General features: G+C 32.9%; 2 protein-coding genes across 6 annotated transcripts; both read left to right on the top strand.

Moving 5' to 3' along the window:
- The first annotated feature begins 598 nt into the window (after positions 1 to 598).
- On the top strand, positions 599 to 12,274 carry LOC118031552 (MADS-box protein JOINTLESS). 3 transcript variants are annotated; one of them, XM_073412443.1, is made up of 10 exons: positions 599 to 777; positions 1,034 to 1,219; positions 10,620 to 10,698; positions 10,867 to 10,928; positions 11,021 to 11,120; positions 11,197 to 11,238; positions 11,474 to 11,515; positions 11,600 to 11,757; positions 11,845 to 11,895; positions 12,016 to 12,274. In XM_073412443.1, the coding sequence occupies exons 2-9, from the start codon at positions 1,038 to 1,040 to the stop codon at positions 11,867 to 11,869; spliced, it is 690 nt and encodes a 229-aa protein (XP_073268544.1). In that variant the 5' UTR covers positions 599 to 777; positions 1,034 to 1,037; the 3' UTR covers positions 11,870 to 11,895; positions 12,016 to 12,274. The 3 variants fall into 3 exon arrangements, with proteins under 3 accessions (XP_073268544.1, XP_073268543.1, XP_034891887.1); XM_073412442.1 differs by having other exon boundaries at positions 603 to 777; positions 1,028 to 1,219; XM_035035996.2 differs by lacking the exon at positions 11,845 to 11,895 and having other exon boundaries at positions 610 to 777; positions 1,028 to 1,219.
- Positions 12,275 to 15,410: 3,136 nt separating this feature from the next.
- On the top strand, positions 15,411 to 23,702 carry LOC118031551 (probable ubiquitin-like-specific protease 2B). Of its 3 annotated transcripts, none has more exons than XM_073412576.1 (16): positions 15,411 to 15,638; positions 15,946 to 16,271; positions 16,364 to 16,454; positions 16,573 to 16,622; positions 17,286 to 17,471; positions 17,551 to 17,626; positions 17,960 to 18,068; positions 18,486 to 18,542; positions 19,305 to 19,436; positions 19,698 to 19,898; positions 19,987 to 20,042; positions 20,116 to 20,209; positions 20,697 to 20,787; positions 21,467 to 21,586; positions 21,962 to 22,387; positions 22,535 to 23,702. In XM_073412576.1, the coding sequence occupies exons 1-16, from the start codon at positions 15,575 to 15,577 to the stop codon at positions 23,384 to 23,386; spliced, it is 2,931 nt and encodes a 976-aa protein (XP_073268677.1). In that variant the 5' UTR covers positions 15,411 to 15,574; the 3' UTR covers positions 23,387 to 23,702. The 3 variants fall into 3 exon arrangements, with proteins under 3 accessions (XP_073268677.1, XP_034891885.1, XP_034891883.1); XM_035035994.2 differs by having other exon boundaries at positions 15,411 to 15,650; positions 22,538 to 23,702; XM_035035992.2 differs by having other exon boundaries at positions 15,411 to 15,650.
- Positions 23,703 to 25,956: the final 2,254 nt, after the last annotated feature.

Genomic DNA, 25,956 nt, shown 5'->3' with positions numbered 1-25,956 from the left:
GCAATACATGAAGGGAAAAAATCGGGATGTTATGGCAGTCTGGCCATATTTGTACGGAATGCGATTTGTCCACACAAAAAACCTGATTTTATATTACCTTAAATTTTGAGAAAGTAATTACCAGAAAATATCTCATCTTCTTGTTTCCATTTTTAAAGTGGTCGGAGATGTATTTAAGATATTATTTTTTAAAATAAAATTTGTTTAAAAATATATTAAAATAATATTTTTTATTTTTTAAATTTTTTTTAATAACAGTACATTAAAATAATAAAAAAATATCATAAAAATAAATTTAAAGATAAAGAAATAAAAAAATTTAAAAAACATAACTTTAGATTCAAATTATTATATTATTGATAAAAAAAATATTTATTAGGTACTTAGAAACAAATCCAAGACAGAAATTATCCAGGGTTTATACCCTAATTTTTTTAAAAGAATAGGATGGAGGAGTTTTTTTTTTTTTTTTTTTTTTTTTTTAAGAAAAATCGATCTTTCTGTAAACATTTATAATTTAGTTTTATTTAGCCTCGTACAGGGATTATTTTATTTTAAAAGTAAATGTCACGAACCACAGATAAGAAAATGAGGATCCCTGTTTCGCTATAAAAGGGAAGACAACCTTTCCTTTCTTGAACACACAACACCCAAAGTTTTCCTTTTCCTTCTCTCTCTCTCTCTCTCTCTCTCTCTCGCTGGTGATTGTTTTACTTTCGGTAACAGGAAGCTTTTGATTCCTCTGATCAGACCTAACTCAAGCCAGCTCCCAATAAGGTAAACAAGGGAAAGCTCATCAATTCATATCTCCTACTTCAGTTCTTTTGCATGTTCACGAGCCAAGATTGGCGTTTTCTTGGGGTGTTTTCTGCTTGGATCTGAACTGGGTCTTTCTAGCTAGGGTTTCTGCTAAATTTTTGTCTTAAATTAACAGAACCCCACTTTTCTGAGCTCCGTCTCCATGTCATTTCATGTGTATTCTTTTTTGTACGGACAATGTAAACGTTGTGTGTTTTTTCTTTTTAAGGGAAAGTATAATGGCTAGAGAGAAGATCAAGATCAAGAAGATTGACAACGTGACTGCAAGACAAGTGACCTTCTCCAAGAGGAGGCGAGGACTTTTCAAGAAAGCTGAAGAGCTTTCTGTTCTTTGTGATGCTGAGGTTGCTGTCATCATCTTCTCTGCTACCGGCAAGCTCTTTGAGTATTCCAGCTCCAGGTACTGCTGTTTTTTTTACCTTTAGTGCTGAAGATCTTTCTTTTTCGATTAGTGTATGACTTCTCCTCGCGCGGACTCTATCCCTTATTTACTGTTTCTGTCTATATGCTGATGTGAGTATAATTATCAGTGAGTACTGTGTGAGCGAGCGAGCGAGCGAGCGAGAGAGAGAGAGATCACAGAGATAAAGGCATGGAGTTTTAGATTTCTACTCGTGTTTTAGGACTGTATGATCTTAGTGGCATATTTGTTAAAATTACAATCATGTCAATTTCCTATGGGTTTGAACCTCGTATCCAAACATAAATTTATATCCATGTACTTCATTTTATGGACTTTTAAGAGTCCAATAATTAGATAGAGGAAGAATCTAGATCCGTTGCAGTAAGTTTCATATAGTTTCTTATATCACTGATAATTAGGTAAGCTTACCTCCAACGATTAAGCACATCCAACTTTTCATGTTTCACTGCTCTTTGGAAAAGAGAGAGAGAAAGAAGAGAGTAGCACTTCATTTTTGGGATATTCTTTTCTTCCACATGAAATCCTCTATCCTAAGTTGGGTTTTTGTTCTTTTCAGGATTTAGTTTCATTGTTGTAATCTAGCTGGGTTTATGTTCAACGGTCTGGGTCGTTTTAGTAATTTATTGTCCTGCCTTATTCTTGTTTCTGAGGTGTGTAGCATGATGAAAAGGTTCTAAACTATTTAACTCCAAGTCTCTAATCTTGTTTTCTTAAAGAGTAACAACTGCATATGATAAGCTGATAAGCTAAAAAATCATGAGCAACAAACAATGATTATTATCATTTGGGGTTGTTGAATGTGATCTGTGGTTAGCAACTTAGCATGGGAGTTAATATTGTTTCCTTTTCAGACTAAAATATATAGCTGAACTGATCCTCTACATGTCTTGTAGTAGTTCCCTTTGAATTATGTCAGTACAAGTTTCAAACAACATTTAAGTGCTTCTATATGATATGCTAATTAAGTGACAACCACGGATGCATAGGAGTAAAAAGTTACCTCGGTTTTTTTGGAAATGCGAAGATAGTTAATTTGGTAACATAGCTAGGCTTCGAGAATTTCGGAGGAAGATCTTTTGTAGGGATTGGTTCCAGGCGAGATAATGGCTGGTGAGCTGTTACCATAAAATATTGATGATCTACAAGGTCTGTGACTGTGATCACTGATGATTTCAAGGCCCTTTCAGCAGCAGCAGGGCTAACAACGACACTGTAGATTGTACCAAAATGCAAATGCGAATTTTGTTCGAGTAGTAGTTGTTTAATCGATCACTTTAATAGAAAACGAGCAGTTTTTATTCCCCCCTTTATTTTTTGAAAAGTTTTCAGCGGTCATGGAGAGGTTCTTTGAATCTCGGATCACACAAGGAGGGCAAGCCTTACTTTTGTCCTGAATTCTCGCCTCAATCACCTGTCTTAAAAAGTGAACTTGAGACTTTCAGGTTGGAAGTCCACAGACTCTTAAATAATATCCTCTTGGAGAGGAATAATAGGTTGGTTGTGATGAAAATGATGCTCACAAACTTTATGGTATAGCTCCTGCATTCACGAAGACAACGTTGGAAAGAAATGTTTGAGCATAAGTGCCCCGGGATTCTTGGATACTTGAGTTTATAAGATCTGAGGAACTGTGTTAACGGAGTGAAACAAAGATTGTTAAGATTCTCAGTGTGTGTTTTATTGTCATCGAAGCAATAAGAGCTCACATACAACCTGGATTTGGAAAATACTTTTGGCATATCTTGTTTTCATTTATGTTTCAAGAATGAAAAATGATTTGCAACCAAACTATTTATACAAAAATTTTGAGACTCCCTGCAAACTAATTGATATTATGAATATAATTGAAAATAGTTAAGCGATTGGTCTTCGTGAAAAAATATCCGTCTTGTATTTTTATATGCATCTTGTATGATTTGTTTGTTTGTACAGCATTGTTCCACAATGAAAAAACAGTCTCATTTTATACTCTAAACGTAAAAGTAAAGGGATTTTCATTTGAGTTTGGTTGGCTATTTTTTCTGTATTAAAGAGACGGAAACTATTGAGATAGAGTGGATGTACCCCTTTTTATTTTTAGATGTATTTGTATTTTTAGTTATTTTTATTTAGTTTAGAAAAATAATTTTTCTTTATGGAGCTTTTATTTTTTCATATTTAGTTTAGAAAATCAAATGCTAAGCCTGATCATTTTACTTTTTTTATTTAGTTTAGGAATCTTTATAACTCCTCCATAATTATTTATTAGAATTTTTTCTTTTCAAGTTAGATTTGAGAATAGTATAAATAAGGTTGTTTGCCTTGTATTTCAAGAGAGTATTTAGTGATAAAATTTTGAATTAGGGTTAATTTCTGATGGTTAGTTATTTTGTGTTGTTGAATAATCATAGCTAGAAAAGATTTCTAAACAAGACGTGTAGGGGATCAGGAGGTTCCCCTTGGAAAACAGATGTTTAGGAACTAGTGATAGAGAAATGTAGAGACATGTTACAAAATTAACTCTTTAGTTGGTGGCGATGAGGAACCTAGGATAGTGCAAGGAGAGTGATCATTGATCTATGGTTAGCTTTGAAAACCTGTTTCAGTGGCAAGAGTATAGGTGGGAACCTCTTTGATTGGTATTATCAAGCTAAGATTTTTTATGATTCTAGTTTTTTTGTGGACTGCAATTAATCATCAATTTATAATATTTATTTTAATGATGATTATGATGCTAATTGTGACATAAACGATGATAGTAATGGAAGGAATAATGTCAATAATGGTTTCCTCATTAACAAGCTAGAGGTTGAGCAAGAGAGAATATAGAAGGTCGTCAACAAAATAAAGTTATTGATTTATTTATATTTGATTTCGAGATTTAACATCAAAAGATTGAAATTGAAACCTAGAACTATAATGCGCATGAATCAAAGAAAGAAAAGGGATTGGAGAGTTTTGATTAGACATCAATGAGATCAAGGCAGGAATAATTTGATTTTTGAGAATGAATTCTTTTCATCTCAGAAAACTGATGCAGGAGGATTAGTAAAAGAGATTTATGTTCCTAGTTATCTTTATTCTTATTTAATTTAGGAAAATATTTTTCCTTTTGCGATGTTTTTATTTTTTCTATTAAGTCTAGGAAATCAAGTATAGTGCATCATAATTTTATTTTATCTTTAGTGTAGGAATCCTTATAATAATTTCATAAATATTCATTAGAATTTTTATTTTCTTTTCGAGATAAATTGAGGATTTAAATAAATAAGGTTGTTTAACTTGTATTTTAGGAGACTACTTGAAAATAAAATATTTAGCAATAAAATTTTGAATTGGGATTTTTGTATGGTAACTCTATATATTTAATAGAAATTCATGTTGTGTTGTCATGTTTCTTCAAAGATAAAAATTTATTTTAAAATTGTTTCAAAGATAAATTAAATTTATTTATTGGTTTGTATCAAAAACCAATGGAAGAAGTGGATTTTGGGAGGTTGTCCTAACTTTTCGTGGCCGTCCAGTAACCGTTAAATAAGAAATTGGGGAAAGCCTCTCCTTCTCTCGTTTTTTCCCTACTTAATGATGCCCTGTCGTACTGGGGTTGGGAGTGTGCGTGACTTGCTACTCAGGCACGTAGAACACAGCTTGCCCCTTCTATTCTTTTTGTCTTTTCATTTTCGTTCTCTCAAATTCATTACAAAAAGAAGCAAACAAACAGTTTATTTATTTATATTTTATTAAGTAATATTATTAAAAAAACTATGATATAAATGTTTATTTACAAAAATTTGAACCTATATAATTGCTAACAAACTAAAATCAAATCAAATGCATTAATTAAACCAGTTTTTGTGTTTTTTTAGAAAATCGATAACCTTCTTGAACTAGTTTTTCAACAATTCTTGAAAATACCATAATAAAAAACAAATTTTTACTTTGTAATAATAAAGATGTAATGATTTTAGCTTATGACTGTATAACGGCGTGTATTATTTAAAAAAATATTGCTCAAAAAATATTTGAAAATTATAAAAATGGAATGTCACTATCTTTGATGAAATGAAGAAAAAATAAATGCATGTGATATGTTCTTGAGGAGAAAAGATTGTCTTCTATAAAATAATGATTAAAAAAACCATTGATACAAATTTATAATTTAAAAATTATTCGACTGCTACAAAGTTGGTGCGGGAGTTTAGAAATATCAGCAAAAGAAATTGTTAATTACACACATTTATCTCAATGGCTTTTTTTTTTTAAATTAACATTTAAAATATGTAAAGAGTAATTTAGAAAACAACAACCGGTTTATGATATAATTCACAGTCCATCCTTATTTTACTTTTTGGAAGGAATTTGCATGTATTAATGAACTTGTTACTTAATCACAAAATATTTCTCGTTTATCAAAACATTGAATTTTTAAAGCTTTTGGTAATTAAGATTATAAAATCCCTCATTTTCTCCTTGAACTTATTTTCTCATAATTTGCTCCCGGGGGATGCATGGGCGTACAACTGGTTTAGCGACTATATATGGCCAACCAGTTATGTCCTGACAGGATTTATTGAGAAACATCCATTGTGGCATCTTCCGAGGTTATTGCTGGCGTCAGTTGAGTGCCAATTGTCTTAAGAACTTTTTTAAGTCGTTGAAATAACATGGTGTAAGTGTGGTCTTGGTCTCTTTTTTGTCTCTGCAAGTGGAAATGGAAAGTGATTGCTGTTTTTCTAGGGAAAGAACAGTTAAAATCACAATGGCCCCGTAAATTGGATAGAAGGAAGCTGGTCTATCCGTGAATTCTTTCGTGCTTTGCAAATTAATATTAGAAGGGTGCTCCAATAACCCTAGGCTTCAAGTAGAAAAAACTAGTACATAATCTAGGAACATAAAAGGCTTTTTAACCACAAAAAAAAAAATATGTTCTTAATAAATATTAACACCCAGCAAAATTATGTCGAGTTGTAGTTTCTTGTTCCTATGGAAAGAGCAATGAAAACAATTTTAATGAAATATTGAGATGAAATCACTGCTTAAATTTAAGTATTATTACCAACCGAGCTGTATGAATTTCATGTCATGATGCTAATTGATATAGTAAATTGTCAAGCATTTTTCTTTCTGTGCATGAACAATAAAATAATTTTAAGGATTGGATTATTAAGTAATAATAAATGACATAAAAATTAGTTCCATTTATTTTATTGTTCATGCTAAAAATTAGTTCACAAAATTAGTTTTTCTAAGGCCTTGCTAAAAGTCACAACCTATAATCCCTGGTCCTATTGAATGAGGATGCTTAAAAGATCATTATATATTTATCTTTTGCTTTTATGTACTAACAATTGTTTAACTTATAAATAGAACAGGATCAAACAAAGCCTTGGTCTAATCGAATGAGGATGCTTAAAAGATCATTATTTTAATGTGGATTAGAAAAAACTTCTAATTATCAATAGATACATATTACTAAAATTTATGTTATATATTATTAGAACATCTTTCATCTTGATAAGGGAATAATGTGATTCACTTGTGAAGTATGTGATTTCCCCACTAGTAAATTTAAATATCAAAATCTTCTTAAATATATTATTTTAGGTTCTAATTAGGAATGAAATTAGGTATGGGATTAAGGAGTACCATGACATCCCCGAACTTTGAAAGTTTATTATTTTTTTAAAATTAAGATTTATTTATTAGAAAATATGTATTTAATTGCATCCTAAGAAACTTATTTACTATCTCTATAGCATTTCATTAGCTAATTTATTTTCAAGTTTATCCTAAGTTTTCTCATACCTCCATTCTTTTTTTAAGTTCTAGCTCCTCCCTTGGTTCTCGTTAACCACTCCTATCAAATAACTGTAACTAACTCATTTCAAATATGATTTCTTAGTTTGAGGTTGTTTGTTATTCAAATTTAAACTTTATTACAAATCTAGGATTTCTTGAAGTGTCACCTTGCTGAAAACTAGTAAGAAAATTTTTAAAAACAAATACTAAAAGCATTGCTATAATTTCTCTCATTAATATCGGAAAATGATCCCCTTTTTTTGAGGAAAAGTTGTCTTTTGGAAATCTCAGGTAATTTATTTGTGAAATTTTTTTAGTTTTTTTTAAATAAAAAATAATTAACAACGCTTTTATTCATTGAAAACAAATATTTTTTTTATTTCTCTAATTATCTAGAAAAGTGGGAAACATCAAAAACTGTTTTCAAAGTTATTCACTATTATAATAAGGATATTGTTCAGTTCATAAAATATTAGCATATATAGTTTTTTTCTTAAAAAATCAATTGTAAGCCAAATAAAACTTTTGTTTTCTATTTTTGGAACTTTGCATTCAATAGGCGTGTTTTTTTTTTTTTTTAAATTTTTTTAATAAAGAAGTATTTTGAGAATAAATAAAAATTCCAGAGAGGTAAACTACAAAACTATTTTTGAATATAAACACGAATTAGGAATGTAAAAGAAAGGATGCAAGGGAAAAGGAGGGGGAAATAAAATTTTTTACTTTTGAAAACAATGGATTTTCGTCCAATTTGAGAGGAAATCAAAGGAAATAAAAGAAAATTGACAGAATCTTGTCGCGATATGCTCTAAAAAATCGTTTTCCTTTTTTTTTTTCCCTGTCAATATATCCAAACAAAGAAATATTTATTTCCATCCCTTCTCTTAAATCAAACAACCAAAATTTTATTTTATTATTTTCCTTCTCTTAATCAGTCAAGTTTTCTTTTTATCCAAGTACTTTTTAATTTTCACTAGACTCTAAATAAGGCCAGCATCTTAACGGTTTTGTGTTAGGATAAAGAAACATTCCCGGACAACAAACACATTACATCCATTTCTAGAGCGAGAAAATTCTCACTTATATTTTTTACACGTTAGGAAACTTTGGTACCACAGAGTGGAAAGAGCAAAAGCATACAGAACTAGCAAATCTTACAAGTTCAGCTAGATCTGCTATGGGCAAAGATGTGAGGAGATTTCTCTGCCTATAGGAAATGGTACTGTGTAGAGATTTTGGAGAAACTCTCAACTCGGTAAACTCAACTTTAAGACGCCCAATGTTCTGACAGCTAGAGAAAACTAAATACAACACGTAAATATAATACCCCTATTGGTAACGGATCGAAACAGCACAACACTTGTGTGAGAAGGTATAGTAGCATTGAAGGCCTTGTTGTCAGATTCTTAAATTATATATTTGTTTAACCAAAAAAATAATAATTTATTTGAGTGTTTGAGGCAGATGGCTGAAAGGGAAGGGGGAACTAACACTCTAATTTTGATTGGGATTTATACCTAACGGAAAGGAAGGGACTGGAGGTTTGCATACCCAATCCTTTCTCTAGAAACAAAGTTAAAAAAAAAAAAAAATTGTTTTCTCTGTGTGAGGCTCATTTTCTTTTCATTAATTAAATTCTAATGTGTTAGAGAACATTATTTGAAAAAGAAACACAGCTTCTGCTGGATAATGGTTCCTTATTCTACATTTTTTTTAAGAAACAAGAGCATGTTCAAAACGATATATAACAAAGCAGTCTTTCCAATTTCCTATTCAATGTCTCATTATGAATCTTGATGAGAAAAATGGGAAGAAAAGAAAATTCCACGATGATAAATACTACTAAAATCCAGTTTCCTCTTTGATGTATCCTTCCATTTCCACCTAAAACAGGTTCCTAGTAGTAAATATGTATCGTCTTGTTAATGTAAACAATGTCCTATTGGATGATTTTCAAAATTTACAGACTAGCTAATCTCAAGGTATTAATACGGTGCTTAAGGAGTTGTTTTATTTCTTGACTTTCTAGGTAAATCTTAGGGTCATTACTCATAAAATTGTATTGAATTCTTTTGAATGCTCCGGATTGATGGGATATGTGTGTTTCTAATATCATTCAAAAAGAAGACTTGGATTCAGATTCAGTTGACATGTAAGCTTGTTTGAGAATATCTCTTACCATCATAACCAAAAAAAAAAAAACTTACATGCTAGTCTGAGGTTTTTGTGAATGTGATCTTGAAACTCGTAAATTTTGCCGGTGATGATTTTGAGCATGAGTAATCAACGGTGCAAGTCTCACTCATGGATGTTGTTTGCACTCTTGAATCCCTCATAACTCCCCCAGTGCGTTTGTAATTAATTTGTATGCATCTACTGAGCTGATAACATGGATTTGCAAATTATCAGTGCATATTGATGTTATATCCACTATGAACCTGGATATGCTCGTCTTCGTATCGTAAACTAGGACCCTTTCCGTGTGCTTTACATGTATTTTGAAGTAAAACCATTGATGCAACACAGCTATGTTAATTCTCCTACTGAGTTTGAAGCTTCGAAGAGTTTAGGTTGGCTAATTTGATTAGTCTTATAGCACACGATATTACACGCAACTGTATACACAGACATGAATAAATCCAGTGCTAAGAAATTTGCATAATCAATCATTCAATTTTTTTCACCACCTTTTGTTACCTCTATAATGCTGCAGAGAACACTAATGTCACATTAAATGATAATATTTAAATTTGAGGATTGGCTATCCAGATTAAAGTACTAACTTACTATCAAATCTATTATGTTTTATGTCCATCATATTCAATTTGTTAAAGCATAACTAGCTGGAAAAAAAATTTTAATCCATGACCTATTATAATTATGTTTTTTTGTTTTTTTTGTTTTTGATAAATTCGAACCAGAAAGTTTCAAGTTATTATCTTTTTTAATTGTTACTGCAAGTAATAAGATATTTCACCATAGAAGATGATATTTCATGGAGTTTGGGTCCTGGGGGACTTGAACTGAACATTAAAGGGTCGAAACTCCCACTGATGATCTGCAGCATGTGTGCGATTTTTGCTGAAATCATCGTTGTTTGTTTTGAATTTCAGTTAGCAAGAGAAGAAATATAGCAGGTATAATTCGATTTCTGTGAGTATAATTAGTGGGATTGATTTTTCGAGTCTAGCTGAATAATTTTTTTGGACCATTCATAATGCCCCCATGCCCACTGTATCAAGGATGCTATCTGGTTTTACCTTGTCCCTGGTTTTACAGTGGAAGCAGCTATGTATACTCGACCTGATGATCCAGTTGAATTTTGGCTTGGACTTTCTGTAATGCTAGGGTTTTTTTTTCTCTCTCTTCTTTCTCATTTTAAATTTTGTGTCTATTGTGGCCTGGCTGCATTTAGATAGCTCTCGACTTGGTGGATACTTTTAATGAAACTTTTAGTCATTAAGATGCTTCGATGAATATCTAATTTATTAAAGAAAAAGAAAAAAAAAACAAAAAGCTTGTGTGGCGATGATCTCTATTGTTCATTTTCTGTCTCAGGCTTTCAATATGATTTACTAACTGTATCATGTATGTGTAGTATGAAGGATGTGCTTGCAAGGTATAATCTGCACTCCAATAACCTCGACAAAATAAATCAGCCGTCTCTTGAGTTGCAGGTAATTTGTTTTACTATGATATAAGTTTTGCATAATGATTTTCACCTCGACAGTAAGGTAATTATGTTTTTCTGTTTATTCATTTTAAGTGCATGGTCAAGGTGTTTTTCAAGCTCTGCAGGTTATAACTTCCTTAACCTGCAATTTCATTTTTTGGCTATTTTATAGCTAGAAAACAGCAATCACATGCGATTGAGCAAGGAAGTTTCCGAGAAGAGTCATCAACTAAGGTAACCTTTAGTAAGGAACTTGACAAGGTGTTAACTGCTCCATGACTGTAGTTCTAACTTCTAATGGGATGTATCCCTTCAATGGATGGCAGGCGGATGAGAGGCGAAGATCTTCAAGGACTAAATATAGAAGAATTGCAGCAATTGGAAAAGGCGCTTGAAGTAGGACTTAGCCGTGTGCTTGAATCCAAGGTTGGTCTCCATTTACTAACATAACCATGTATAGATGCTTATTTTGCAATAACTTTTTTTTTTTTATTATTTTCAGGGAGAACGAATTATGAATGAGATATCCACCCTTGAAAGGAAGGTTAGAATGTTACAGATTTCATGGTATACGAGACCTGCTGGTCATGACTTCGTCAAGATATGTTCTTGCATAAATAGAATTATGCAAGAGTCGTTCTTTGATAAAAAGAAAGAAAAATCTTATGCGGGGTCGCTAAAAATCATTAGTCTTGTTTTCATACTTCAATCATTGTTAAGATAAGCAAAGTCAATATGCCATCAATTCTTTGATTTCTTGGTTTATTCCATTAATGCAGGGAGTACAGCTTTTGGAAGAGAATAAGCAACTAAAACAGAAGGTAAGAATTTGTAGCTAAGTTGCTTATAATTTTGTTTGTCGAGACTTGAATAGTTAGATAAAGCGAGATTGAATTTGAATGCAGATCGCAACCATTTGCAAGGGAAAAAGACCCGCCCTTGTTGATTTAGACACAGCAGTTCAGGAAGAAGGGATGTCATCGGAGTCTACAACCAATGTTTGCAGCTGCAGCAGTGGCCCTCCTGTGGAGGACGATAGCTCCGATACCTCTCTCAAATTAGGGTGAACTTAATTATCTATTTTATATTGATTAAATTGCATGCAATTTTCTTCTCCGTATCTCTTCTCATGTGCTTTTTCTTCTTTCAGCGATTTAAGGATCCATGGATCATAAAATGAATGATTAAACCACTCATATAAGTTCTCTATAACGCTCCCTTGGGTGAAAGTTTCTTTATATAAATGAGGCAACTAGATAGTGTGTTATGTGCTCAAAGATTGAGTAATTGCTCAATTGCATCAACTTAAAACTGCTTTCAGGTTGGCCATCTGATGCTGAAAGCTGGAGGAAAATGAAATGATCCAGTAGAATCTTGCGAGGAACAGATCTGCTATCGCTGGAAGATCGACTTATCCCCTGAGATACTGGTATTTATATATGTTTGAGTTGATGTGACAATGAAGCTGGATTCGCTTTCTTCACCTGAAGAACTACTGTATCATGCTATTTGTGATGTGTGTATGAAATCTAAAACTGAAAATATGTTCCCAAATAAATCAACTGTGAATTGATCAAGAACTGAAAGGCAGGAGAACCATTAATTAAGTACTATGACATTCAGACATGACAATGATATAGGGCCAAAAAAAATCCTTGGAATTATTGCACTCACCCTATGTTCATACGGAAAAGCTAATGAAAAAATTTAAAAACAAAATTGGGTGATTTTAGATTGTTATAGTTTGTATTTTTGGGAAAAATATTATTTTAATGCTTTGTGAAATAAAAATATTTGAAAAATCAATTATAATATTAAATACCATCTATGTGGTGGCTTTCTTCCAAGCCTAATTGATGTTTTTGGACCTAACTCAAATATTAATGAAGATGGACTCCAAAAGCCTAATAATATAATGTAATAATATGGTAAAAAGGGGGTTCTAAATCTAGCTCATTGCTTTTTATTACCGTGGAGTGGAGTATGTTAAGATCTTATATGATTTTGTGTTTAGAAAATGTTATTGAATAAATTTAAAATTATTTTGTTTTGTTTAAAATTAATAATTTTTTTTGATGTATTTAGATTATTTTTGATACATTAATGTTAAAAATAATTTAAAAAAATTGTTGAAATACATTTCGAGTGTCAAACATGATTTAAAAGATGTTTTAAATGTTAATGTTGATAAGACCTATTTATCCAAGTGTTTTGTTTTACAAGTTAATAGTGATTATTCACATGAAGGTGTAGTTTTACATGGTTTGTATGGTCACTCATGATGAATGTAATTATTTTATATAATTGTCTCTACAAGTAAGATACACATTATTACGTACGCAATTCCACTTTATGTCGTGCAAGTTCATTCTATGTAGATGCGTATTCTCTCACACACTACACAGAAAGGAACATTTTCCCATCATTTCATCCTGTTTGCATTCTTTTTTATATCATCCTTAACTTAAGCATTAAAGGGTTTTTTGGTTTTTTATCATGTGTAAGAGATTTATTATGCAAGATATCATGAACCATAACCTAAGCCATTCTTTGTTTTTATTCTTCAAAATCTATTAAAACTACTATAAAAAATTCAAAACCCTTCAAGGTTTTCTCTAGCTTTGTCATCACGTAACCCCAACAGAGTATTGATACAAACGATCATTAATCCCTGATGGACAGCGAAAGGAATGCATTCTTAAAAGAGGCACACGACCCTTATTAGCTATCCAGTCCACTCGCTTGCTTCTCTCCTCAAGATCACATAAAACACATCACCATTCTTAGACCCGTCCCTGCTAATATTAATGGGGAGCGATACTATCCTTTCTATTCACGTACTTGGACGAGAATCCATGGATGGTTGAAGTCCCTGCATAATTAAATCAAAGGTTTAATAAAAAATAATTTATTTGTAAGGGTTCAATTTATCTAATCTTATATAACGAGACAAGTTTTAAGTAATCCTGGCTACACTAGGTTAGAGACTGACATTTCACAACGGGTATTTTGGTGCACAAGATGACAGGAAGCATGACAATTTTTCAAGGAAAATCTTGAGGACAGGGGATTTCAGTGAGACTTGTGATTATGATCGAAGCTGTGGTTTTCCTAGGATAAATGAGGTATTGGAGATTGTGTAGTGTTTGTGTTTGCTGAATTGTGATGAAAAAAATGAAGAGAAGATGTTTGAACTGATCGCCTCGTGGTTCATCAACATTTATAAAATCATATACCACACAAACTTGCATTGAAATAAAAGTAGACTGAGAAATAACTATGAAGAGTGTAGTATATTATTGATTATATTTTAAATTTGTTTTTCAAAAATTACCTAGTTTGAGTTTTATAAATTTAAGGGTTATTGGATGTTTATATAATCATTGACTTTAATGTTTTAAAAAATTAATTAAAATGTGTATAAATTGGTATATTATTTGAGGTAATGTTGAGAGAGAAAGAAAGTTGACCCATGGGTCATCCACTAATCAGGAACATTTTAGACAAACGTTGTTTATGGGCTCAGTTTATAACAAGAAGCATGAAGAGTAATCGAAAATATTTAGGGTTAGACATCTATTGCCAAGCCTTGGGTGCTTTTGAGACATGTATGCGTACAAGGTTATATGTCTTTGCCTGGATGCATGACGTCACCTTGTTAGGTTTCGTGGAGATCCTTTACCCATTACAAAAACTAATTGTTTGTGATTTAGTTGGGTCAATTGAGATTCTTCAAAGTTGGGTAACTCAGTTGGATCCAATTAAGCATAGGATCATGTAACATGCCCGAGGCTAAAAAATACTGGTTTGTATTTGAGCTTTGAGTTTCTGGACTCGTTATATAACTTATTAGTTTTTAGACTCGAGCTGAATCTTGTGTTCAATATCTCAACCTTGATGTTTCAAGTATAAATCTTGGATTCATAAATAAAATAAAAGGTTTCATGCTATGGTTTCCAAATTATGGTTTTCAAGACAATTTTTAAAACTATACTGAACAAGTCTTTCAAGAGTAAAAACTAAAAACAAAGCGAAAACCATTTATATGTTAAACATATTCTACTAGAGTATAATGTGCTGAATCACTGTTTTATGAAAATTAAAATTTTTTTTTAATTGATTATATCAAAAATAAATTCAAAAAAATAAAAAAATATAGTATTTTCATTCTTTTTTTTTAAAAAAAAAAAAAAATTGATAATCAAATTTATCACCTTTGAAAACAAATTTTTATTAGCTGAACCATCGTGTCATCATCGATTCTATGACCTGCGGCATCCTAGTTTTTTTTTTCGGCCAACCAGTTATCAAAGACATCAAACAATTTTTGGACATATAATTTGAATATTTGTAACATTAAACCATCAACTTGGACAATAAAAGACTTGAGGAATCGAACTGTATGCAGAGGAGCATCCCCCCCCGCCCTTCTTTTCTTCTTTCTTCTTCTGACCAGTGTGCCACATTATTTGTTACTTCTTTATTACTTTTCAACAGAAAATCATTTTTTCACTTACCTAACACAACTCTCAAACAACACGCGCTATCAATAGCGTGGGCCCCTTTGCCATCATGATTCAGAAATCAGATCCCAACAAAAACAGAGCTCCCACAGATCAACGCGTGCCTTCCATCCGCTGAATTGGAGCGTGAACTGCCAATCCAAATCCTAACAAATGACCTTTTATATTTTCTCCCAGCAAGTCGGCTGACGTTTCCCTTTAATTGGCTTTGCAAAATTTAGGTCTCTCTCTGATACAATAAATTAAAAATCCGTAATAACGCCTCATAAGCGACCGGGTCTCGGAAAAATCTCTCTGATTAGCTGACTCCGTTATTGACTCACTCGCTATTGATAGCGATCTCTCCCGGTAGCGACGATGAAGAACGGACTCGAAGTCTTCGATTTCAAAGAAGGAAACGAGATAGCTGAATTAGCAGCTGGTAAAGTCTTAGGCAAGTTCAAAAACCCTAGTCTCGACAATCCCTTCATTTCCAAGTACCAGTTTCTCGAATGCTGTACTTGCAGCCACTTTTTATTTACTTTTATGGAAAATTATAGTAAAAATCATGTAATTGAAGAAGAAATCCGTAGTACTAATATTCTAAATTGGGAGTTCGAATTATTTTGATTATTTAGGGATTTTTTTCTTTACTGATTGAAGTAAAAGTAGAATTTGCGCGTGTTTATTGTTTTAGGAGATTAATTTTAGGTTTGATATTACTGATTTTTGTTAACCGTGTGTACCAGTTGCCCAGGAATGTGATGTTCCTGGAAAGGAATCCGGCAGTTTAGTTTGTGTGGATGCTGATGCTATTGGCTGTGATAATGCTGATACTGGTGTTCAGCCCGGAACTGTTAGAGACGAATTAATCACTGAAGAAGGGAATTCTGGTTCTGATGCTGTTCCCCAACTCACTTCTTTAAGTCACGATCAAGGCTTTTGTTTTCGGGTCGATGATTTTGAGTCGAAAAGGCTTTTCAGTGAACACGAGACGATAATTTCATGCCATGAAGCACCTTTGCCAAGGGAAAGCCAATTAAACCGTGGTCTTAGAGACTCTCCACCGTCCAGTGTATGTTGGCTTCTCTTATGTCTGACGAGTTATGTTTTCAATCATGAAATTGATTATGAAGTCTTGCTTTGCTTTGTCTGAAAATTCTACAGAGTGAGGCAGATGATGGGCAATTAGATGTTGATGACCACATGGAGGATTGTTCTCCATCAAGCCCCACTCCTGATATTACAGAGGCTAGCGGTATTTTCTCATGATATCATTTAGTGGATATTGTGCTATCTGTGGGGGTTTTCTTTTTCTTTCTTTCTTTTCCTTCTCTTCTTTTTCAAACTTACTGTGGTTTTCTGCGTGATTACAGTTATTTTAAATGGCCCCACACCAACCAATTGTTTCAGCTACGCAGAAGTGGTACAAAATTTTCTCTGTCATGAATTAATTAAGTTTATATTGAATCAGGAACGAGACAGGTTTCTATTAAGCTTATCCTTTATTTGATATCCTGTATCATACTTGCTTTAAGTTGTTCAGTGACTTCAGTCACTTAGCAATTGCAGGTTTTCTGATTTTAGTCTGGCTTTCTAGGTTGTTATTCCTGTGTTATTTTCTTGAATTAGCTTATATGTTCTCCAACCTCATACCAAGACACTCCTATTTGAGTGTCATTTGTTGCTTGAGTGTCTTGGACACTAAAGGCTAATGCGTTTAGCTGCTAAAGGTTGAGATTACAAAGCTTTTTCCATGGCTATTCCACCTTTTTGGTATTGCATCCAGGTTTTGCTTCTTCTTCTACTTGTTAAGCTATGCTAATTGCATTTTGTAAAAATGAATGACCAGTTAGTATTGAACCTCAGACACTGTTAACCGATGATGCAATTCAAGATCTTCCGCCATGTGCTTCATGATTTAAAATCAATCAATCAATCCATCTCATATTTGGTTTGGTGGGGATTTTTACCCCCACTCATTTTATGTATGCTGTTCAATGAGCAAATGGCTACTGGCTCAGTTTTATACATCTTTTCAGAAAGAATTTTCAAGAAAGTAATTATATATTTTTTGTGTGATTTGCAGGGGGGGATTAATCTTCTTGTTGATTATGTTGTATACCGGGGTAAATATTGTTCTGGGTGTGTGATGATGTTTTCTTATGGTGGTGTTAAAATAAATGGTGCCACTGCACATGGAGATGGAGGAACCTTTGGCTTTGAAGTGGGAATTGATGACATTGTTAGTATTGAGTCTCAGAATCTTCAAAGAGTAAGTTTTAGCTACCTTATGGGAATATAACTTGTGCTATTTTAGCATGCCTAATAAGTTGTATTTATTACGTGTTCAGTTTGGAACTGTAACAATTAAGCTCAACATACTTTCAAAGGATGCAGTACAAGCTGATACCACACATGGCATGTCAGGTTAGTAGCCTTGTAGTGGTTTGGTGCTTCATATTTTGTTTTCATGTATTTTTGAATTTTATATAACTGTGTCTCAACATATTCATGAGCTCAATATTGAGGCAATTCACGTGAGCAGCCAAAAGTATTTTAAAGTTCCCCACCTAATTGCTATTCTAGCATATCAGACACAATATTGCAAATTTGTGAAATTGGTGATACATGTACAATGGATTTGCCTCAATATTGAGTTCATTGATCTGATGAGTTGCAATTTTTTTTTTTTGGTATGATTATATCATGCACAACTAAAGTTCCTTGCTCTTAATTTGCTAATTTTATTTGTCGGTGTAGGTGTGGAGGAGTTGGAGGTTGCAGTTGTTGAGCCAAATTGGTCCAGGAAATGGGAAGAGATTTCATCTTTAAACTTGAAGTACTCAGCTCTACTAAGCGTTATACATGAGTAAGTATGCTGAATTGCTGCCATCTCATTTTATTTGTTACAATTTAGCTTTCATCTAATTTTCTATGCTTCATGCTTAAATTACACTTGGAGGCTTGTGCCAATGCCTCCAATGAAGGTACTATTATACCCATTAAATAATTTCTTTTGCTTTCCATGTAGTGCCAGTTGATACTGGCTAAAAACTTGCGTGTTGCTTGGCCACAACTTTTGAGCACTTATCCATCCTGTTGGTATACTAAAAATTACTTAGCTCAAGGATAGAAAGATTTGTGTTTGCTAAATGTTGAGGAGGCTGGCTTGGCAGTCTCTTCTCTCTCTCCATGTTTTTTTTTTTTTTTTGGTGAATTTTTATTGCTGCCCTGTTATTATATCATTTTACTTTTCTTGCCTTTTCTTTTCTCCATTTGCTTGCAGTATGGATATTGCAATGGATGGAGTGGACTTACTTCAACAGAGGCGTTATTTCCCGAGGTGAGTAATAGCCCCCTTAGTGTTGGGCAATGAAATGTATTTCTTGGTTCTCTTGCCAACCTGCTTCAATTCATCTGTTGGTTCCAGATTCCTTTGTGGTTTCATGTCTCTATATTCTCCACTTTACTCATGGATCAAACTGCATTAAAATTATGCAAATTCATATCAGTTACATCCTGGGGCTGTTTTTATCGTTTATAAAGGTAAATTAGGTATCATAGTTCTTGATCTTTCCTACCATCTTAAGATTCAGTCAAAACAAATTCATCTTTGGTTTTGTGGAATAGATTTTCTATCTATTGCTGATGAACATATTAGTGTTAATCATTAAAGCAGTAGTTGAGTGGCCCTTAGGCTCAAGTGTTCTTTCTTCCTTTCTTCCACCATGTAAACATTTATTATTGTCCCAGAAGATTTAAATGCAAGCTCCCCCCTTAACCTCCAAATGAAGTGTGCTTTGAGATATATGTTAATATGAAAACTGTATAAGAGAATTTGACAGAATTTTCCATCTGAGTTTTATCCGCTTTGCAGAATGTGCTTTTACATGAAGGTTCTGGACTTCTATAATTTTGAAACCGAAAATATTAGTTTTTATTTGTGTGCTTGTGCGCTGTGTGCATATTCATTGATTTCTAATCCTCAGAGAAGATGTTCTTTGTCTTCTTTGCACCAGTGGGATATGTAAATCTTTTGCTGTTAGTACAAATACATGCTGTAGTTGTTATAGTAAGTTACTGAATTATCTTGGCACTTGCACAGTTTTGATGTGGAGTTCGAAGATGTTATCTATCCAAAAGGGGATTCAGATGCAGTTTCCATTAGCAAGAGAGATGTTGATCTATTACAACCAGAGACTTTCATCAATGATACAATTATTGACTTTTACATTAAGTAAGTCTATGTTATGCAACGTTTTCATTTAGTTGCAACCAGTCCATTTCTAGTCCTTAGGATGTTAAGGTTGTGTCACATAACTTGTTTCTGGTGAGATAATTTTGAAAAGAACTGAGGATCGAGTTTTTACGTGCTTTTTTTTTTATTTATATATATGCAACTCCATTACTATTTCATACTCCTACATCTGTTAGAATTTGCTATGGTTTTACAATAATGTGCATTTTTTATGGAAAAAAAAAAATGATTGGGTCGCAGGTATTTGAAGAATCAGATTCCTCCTGAGGAAAAGCACAGATACCATTTTTTCAATAGTTTTTTCTTTAGGAAGCTTGCTGATCTAGACAAAGATCCATCCAGTGTGAAAGATGGCAGAGCTGCTTTTTTACGCGTTCATAAATGGACTAGAAAAGTGGATATATTTGGAAAAGATTACATTTTCATCCCTGTAAATTTCAAGTAAGAAAATAGTTAAAATAACACCTTTCTTTTACAATGTGATTTTATTCCTTTGCTAGTGTAATTTGTATGCATGTTTTAATTACAGTCTTCACTGGAGCTTATTAGTCATATGCCATCCTGGTGAAGTAGCTGGTGTGAAAGGTGAGTTCTTGGTGGAATGCATGATGTTGAGTGGTGATCAGCCTTGTGTTTATATGTTTGCATCAAATTTCAGATGAAGATACAGTAAAATCTGTCATAGTACCATGTATTTTGCACTTGGATTCTATCAAAGGAACTCATGCAGGTCTCAAAAATCTAGTTCAAAGGTATTACCTTTTATACTTGTTTGTACCTTTTTGTTTGACAAAATATCTGCGCATGCATATTTCTGGACACACTAATGGGAAATGAAGAGGAACAACAATGGAAATTAGTATTTGATTATTTTGGAATTTCAATATAGTATGACTACTAAAAAAAAATAGAGTAATCATACTATATTGAAACTCTTAACAATCAAATAGTGATTCCCATTGTTGTCCATCTTCACTCCCCATCACACTGAAGGTGGCATGTCGCTTCAATTTGTCAATTTGCCTGTTACACATGGATAAACCATCATGTTTCCATGTTGATTATTTTTTCAACCATCATCTTGCTCATGTATAATAATGCAAGTTTTATGGCACACATCTATCTCTCTCCCATTCGTTCTTTGTTATCCTTTTCCTTGATGACCTTCATTTTATAGTATAATTTTCTGAAAGCAACCCCTTGTTATTTATATATCACTTTCATTCACTGAAATGACAGTTATTTATGGGAAGAGTGGAAAGTGAGGCAAAAGGACACATCAGAAGACGTGTCTTCAAAATTCTTGAATTTGCGGTTTGTCCCGCTTGAGGTATTTGCCTAGTCTTGGTTAATAAATTTAACTACTTCAGAGTGTATTACTGCAGAACAGTTCCAATAGAAGCTATCTTTTGTTATCTGGGCATAAAGAGAAGGAAAAATGTGAAGGGAGTTTCAGGTCCTCTTTGCACATACATTATAGACATGATCTCCCTTTAGTATGAATAGCTAAATCAGATGATCAACACTTTAAGCTTATGGAACTGTTTGTGTTATCTTAAATGGGATATGATACCTAGTAAATAGAGGAAAGTATTTTCATGGATTAAGTTTCATTCAGTTGAAGTTTTTTAATAGCATTATATAAGGTTGCTTTTTTATGTTTAGAATCCGCAATTCATCTATAAATGAAAATATCATTATGTGCAAGTATAATCTGACTGCAACATGTTTTGGAATTTGTTTGCTTGCTCCTCATTTTCAAGTAAATCAGATCTCGTTGAAAGTTGTTGCCTAACAATATATTATTACTATGATGCTTAAAAATTCAATGAAGAAAAGGCTATTTTGTATTGCTTTTTTGTTATAAGAGTGTGTATTTGTGCAGTAATTTGCCGCATTGTTATGCTATAAGCTTCAGCCTGTATGTTTTTGTCTGATGCATGGTTTTATGATCTGTTCGGGTTTGTGTACTGTGATTGTTCTTACATTTTGTTCATGTGTCTTATCAGCTGCCACAGCAAGAAAATTCATTTGATTGTGGCTTGTTCCTGCTTCACTATCTGGAACTGTTTTTGGTAGAGGCCCCTGTGAATTTTAGCCCATTCAGAATAAACGAGTTCAATAAGTTTGTAAGTTCACCCCATCAGATGTTTCTCTGAAAGATATTGCATTTCTATTTTTCCAAAGCCAAGGGTCTGAACATGATAGAAAGTTGCATATTGAGTTCTGCAAGATAGTGAACAGAAATCCTGGCAATTTATGGGAGTGAATCCTGGCAATACATGGGAGTTATATAGCCCCTAAACCTTGAACCATGCTGATAATTAACCCCTTTTTTGTTAATTTATGTAGCAAAGCACCCTGAAGGCATGAACATTTTTATTTTAGACAGACTGTTTTACTTGAATATTGCTACTGTAATTGATTATTTGTTTGTTCAGCCTTTCATATGTTTAGTCGTAAACGGTTACTTTACTTTTCTTGACTTTTCATTGAATGAACAGCTTAATGGGGACTGGTTTCCTCCTGCTGAAGCTTCTCTCAAGCGTACTCTTATCCAGAGGCTAATTTCAGAGCTGCTTCAAAATCGTTCTCGGGAAGTTTCTTCTGGTGGTTGCAGCAATGAACGTCAGTCTGATTTTTCAGAAATGAATGGGAAAGAATCTGGATTGGGGCTTGTTTCAGAGAGATGCACACCTGCTGGAGCTTGTCATGTTAATTTATCAAGTTCTGATCCTGGCCAGGGCATTGAAATTACTCTATTGGAAGCATCTTCTGTGAGGAATTCTCATTGTGTTGATGATTCTGGCTTAGTTCTCAGGGAATTTTTTGAGCCAGGAGTTGCTGCTGGATCATTACTTGCACAGTGTCCATCCTTCAACCAGTCATCGTCTTATTACCACCTTAATGATACTATGTCACAGATAGAGGTATTAACCTTCTCTATTATTCTAGCTAAATGGTTTCTTAGGCATGCAATTTACTGTGCTTTCTTTTTGTCAGTTGAAAGTGGTAAAAGAGGTCCCGCCAACAGTCTCTTTTGATTTTTTATGCTTCACACTTTTTTGGTTTTGCAGCAGGATGATACAGAAACTGGCGAGCAGTTTGTGTATTTCTCTTCTGGAGAGGCTGTTTTTGAGCAAATTGCAGGAATACCTCCTCAGGATGGTTCTATATCATGTTCTTTTAGAGGCTTTGGGGCTGATGATTCCTGGAATCCAGGGATTTCTTTGCAAGCAGATGACAAAGGTTCATCTTCAGAAACATCAGACTGTGCCTCTGATGATTCCGATGTAGGAATCATTGAAAATTGTCGAGTTAAGGAAGATGTGGGTCTATGTCAGAAAGAGAAATCTGATCAACAAACATCTTCTTTGATGGAAAACATAGAGTGTTTGACAACAAGCCTTGCTGCTGCCTCTAGTGAGATGCTCGAGAATCCTTCCTTCGGAGATATACAAAACCTTGAATGTAGTGAGGACACTCACAGGATTGATGATGGCAATGAGAATGTCAGCCTCGCCTCTTGTCAGGGAAATTTCTCAGCAACACTGCAAGAGGACAACAACTTGGTAGAGAATGTGGCAGAGGTCACTCAGGATGATATGCAAACAATTGAAGGTATACATAACCTTGAAGGTATTGACGACACTGACAGGATTGGTCATGGCAATGAGAATGGTAACCTTGCCTCGTGTCAGGAAAATTTATCTGCATCATTGCAAGAAGACCATGCTTTGTTAGGGAATGGATTACATCAAGATTTGCAAAAGACTGAGGCCACAGAGAATGATATGCAAATGTTTGGTGGTCATGTGATAGTAGTAGAATCAGATGAACAGCAAGCTGCAAAGAGGCCCAGGCTCGCCCCTCCCCATGAAGTTGATGGAGAAATCACCAGAAGCCTGTCAAAGGATCTATGTTTGTAATTTAGACTGGAGATGGGAATTTCCCACTTATTTTGTTTACATATAATTGCTTCCCGGGATCTCACTAGATGATGATGAATCAATCTGTGAATAGCGTGTCACGTCTCTGTGTTGACAGTAACTGGTGGACGGCTGTAGGAAAATTGTTTAGTTGTCATGGTGATTAGTGATTGGTAGAAGTTCTATATTGAGGCCTGCCAAGCAAATATATAATCGAGCATATCTATATTTGCGGGCATTTGATTTGATTTGTTCTGCAATTTGTCTGGTACGCGTGGAATATTTGATAACTTAATTGCTTTGTCATTTCGTTTCACTTCGCTCGTAGAGTAAGCTTAAACCATATACAACTGGAAACTCTCTATGGAAAAGGGCTGCTTTTGTCACTGATTCTACGTGTTCTTGTAGCTTACCAGCAAGAGCAGTGATCACATCGGAGGCGTTTAGTTGCAGCTGGTCGGATTGGCAATGTTCTGAGCTTGATGTCGCTGTTATCATGTCTCAAAAGTAATGTAGATCTCCACTCGAATGGGCCTAGCTAAATTAAGTAAATGGGCCGGATCGTATTAGGTTCTATGAAATGAGAACATATATTTATATTCCTTATGTAAATAAATACATAGGTGTCTTGATTAAAAAACAATAGGATTTCCTTTCCACGTCACCAGTCGTGTTTGAACCTAAATGTAGATTTTGAAAAACAAATTCCTCAGGATAATATGCTTTTAGTTCTATGAGGAAAAAAAATAAATCTTGATTAAACCCATGTTTGTACAACGGATATAATCTGCTAAATGCCACCATAGAAATAATAATTCATTGTTTTTAACAACGGAGTCATATTCTTACATGTTATGTAAGCTCTCCATAACATTATAATTATAATTATAAGAAAAACTAAAAGGGGAATGTTGTTTTTCTACTCGTTTCACTTCACTGTAGCGCAGATTCAAGTGCAATGTAGATTGTTTCAGTGTATGGTTCCTTCTTTTTTTCTTGAGCAAATGTCCATTTCCAGTAACCTTTTTTTTTTTTTTATCATTTTATATTATATTCACATGTTTTTAAGCAAAATAATTCATTTTGGTTAACGTGCGCTTTTTCGTATTCGTAGTGTCAAAAAAATATCTTACCATTACATTGATACTTGATTTTGAAAAATAAAATTTGATTTTATCAATTAAAAAATTAAAAAGAAAAGGACCAAATTTAACAAAGAAACAAAGAAGCAACCCTTTTTTTTTATTTTTACTGTTCATTTGTTCATTTATGCAGAAAAGTATTGTTTACTCTCTAAAATATTACTTTTCCATTTTGACCCTTGATTTTTAAGATTTCATATTTCATGCTTGTCCGAGTTCATTCGTGTTTGTCCTTGTTTTAGATTTGTTTTTCTATTTTTCATAAAACGAATTCTCTTCAAATCAGTTTATTGGAATAATATGCAAGTTATTATTTAAATATGCAATTTTTTTTAAGAAGATTGGGTTTTTTATAAGATGATATTGTCGATTTTTAAATTATGTGGTAGCATAATATGTAAAATTTTTAAAATAATTTGTTCATTGATATTTAATGAGCATAAAATATGTATTTTTAATTTTATTAATCAATTTTCAAATCTAATTTAAAAAAAAAATAGATTTGAAACTTGATTTTTTTTCATGTAGATGCATGAAAATGATCAATTCATGATTTTTTTAGATTTTTATTTGAAGCTTGTTTTTGTGATCATAATAAGTTTTTGTTTACAAAAAAATTTTAATAAAGAAATTATTTTTTGTCAAAACAAAAAATAAATGTGAGTAAGAAAACTAGCTTTTGATTAAAAGTATACTTTTTTTCCTTTTTAGTTCAAATAGTTATAGTTTTTTGTGAATATTTCTTTTTCTTATTACTATTGCTTTTTATTCAATGAATTATGCTACTAAAAAAAATAGTTTAGTCATAAAAAAAAATACATTAAACATAAGAGACGATTCATGAGAGAGAGAGAAAAAGACATTTTTTCCTTCACAATTTTATGTTTTTTTTTTGTATAAATAAATAAAAAATAGATTCTAAAAAAAAAGGTTATTAAACCTGAATAGAATGATTAGTTAGTGAGTTAATTTGGTCTATCCAAAACATCATTATTTAATATTAAAAAATATTAAAATACATTGTTTTGATTTAAAAAAAAAAAATGAGTCACTCATGGACCCACTAGATCAACTAAGTCAACCATATCAACTCCTACATGATTTTATTTGAAACTAAGCTTGATTTTGGGCCTGGTCGGCAAGTTGCCATGGCAACCCATTAGACCAAACTAAATTTAATAATATAACTAAAAAACTCCTTACAAGAATGCGCATACTAATTAAAAAAAAAAACTAAAACTGTAGTCTCTGCACTATAGAATACGAGTAGTTTCACTATGGACTACAACAATGAAATGATTGTTATGTCTTTCACAAAAAAAATAAAATGAACTAGTCATCGGGGGTAGTATGATCTTTTATAGGAGTTAGTTTGTCATTGTAAAATTAACTAGGGTTATAAAGGTCTTTCTAAAATTACTTAATTAC

This window comes from Populus alba, chromosome 11, assembly GCF_005239225.2.
Source record: "Populus alba chromosome 11, ASM523922v2, whole genome shotgun sequence".
In the NCBI taxonomy this organism is placed as follows: domain Eukaryota; kingdom Viridiplantae; phylum Streptophyta; class Magnoliopsida; order Malpighiales; family Salicaceae; genus Populus; species Populus alba.
This window is presented reverse-complemented; position numbering and strand designations above follow the sequence as displayed.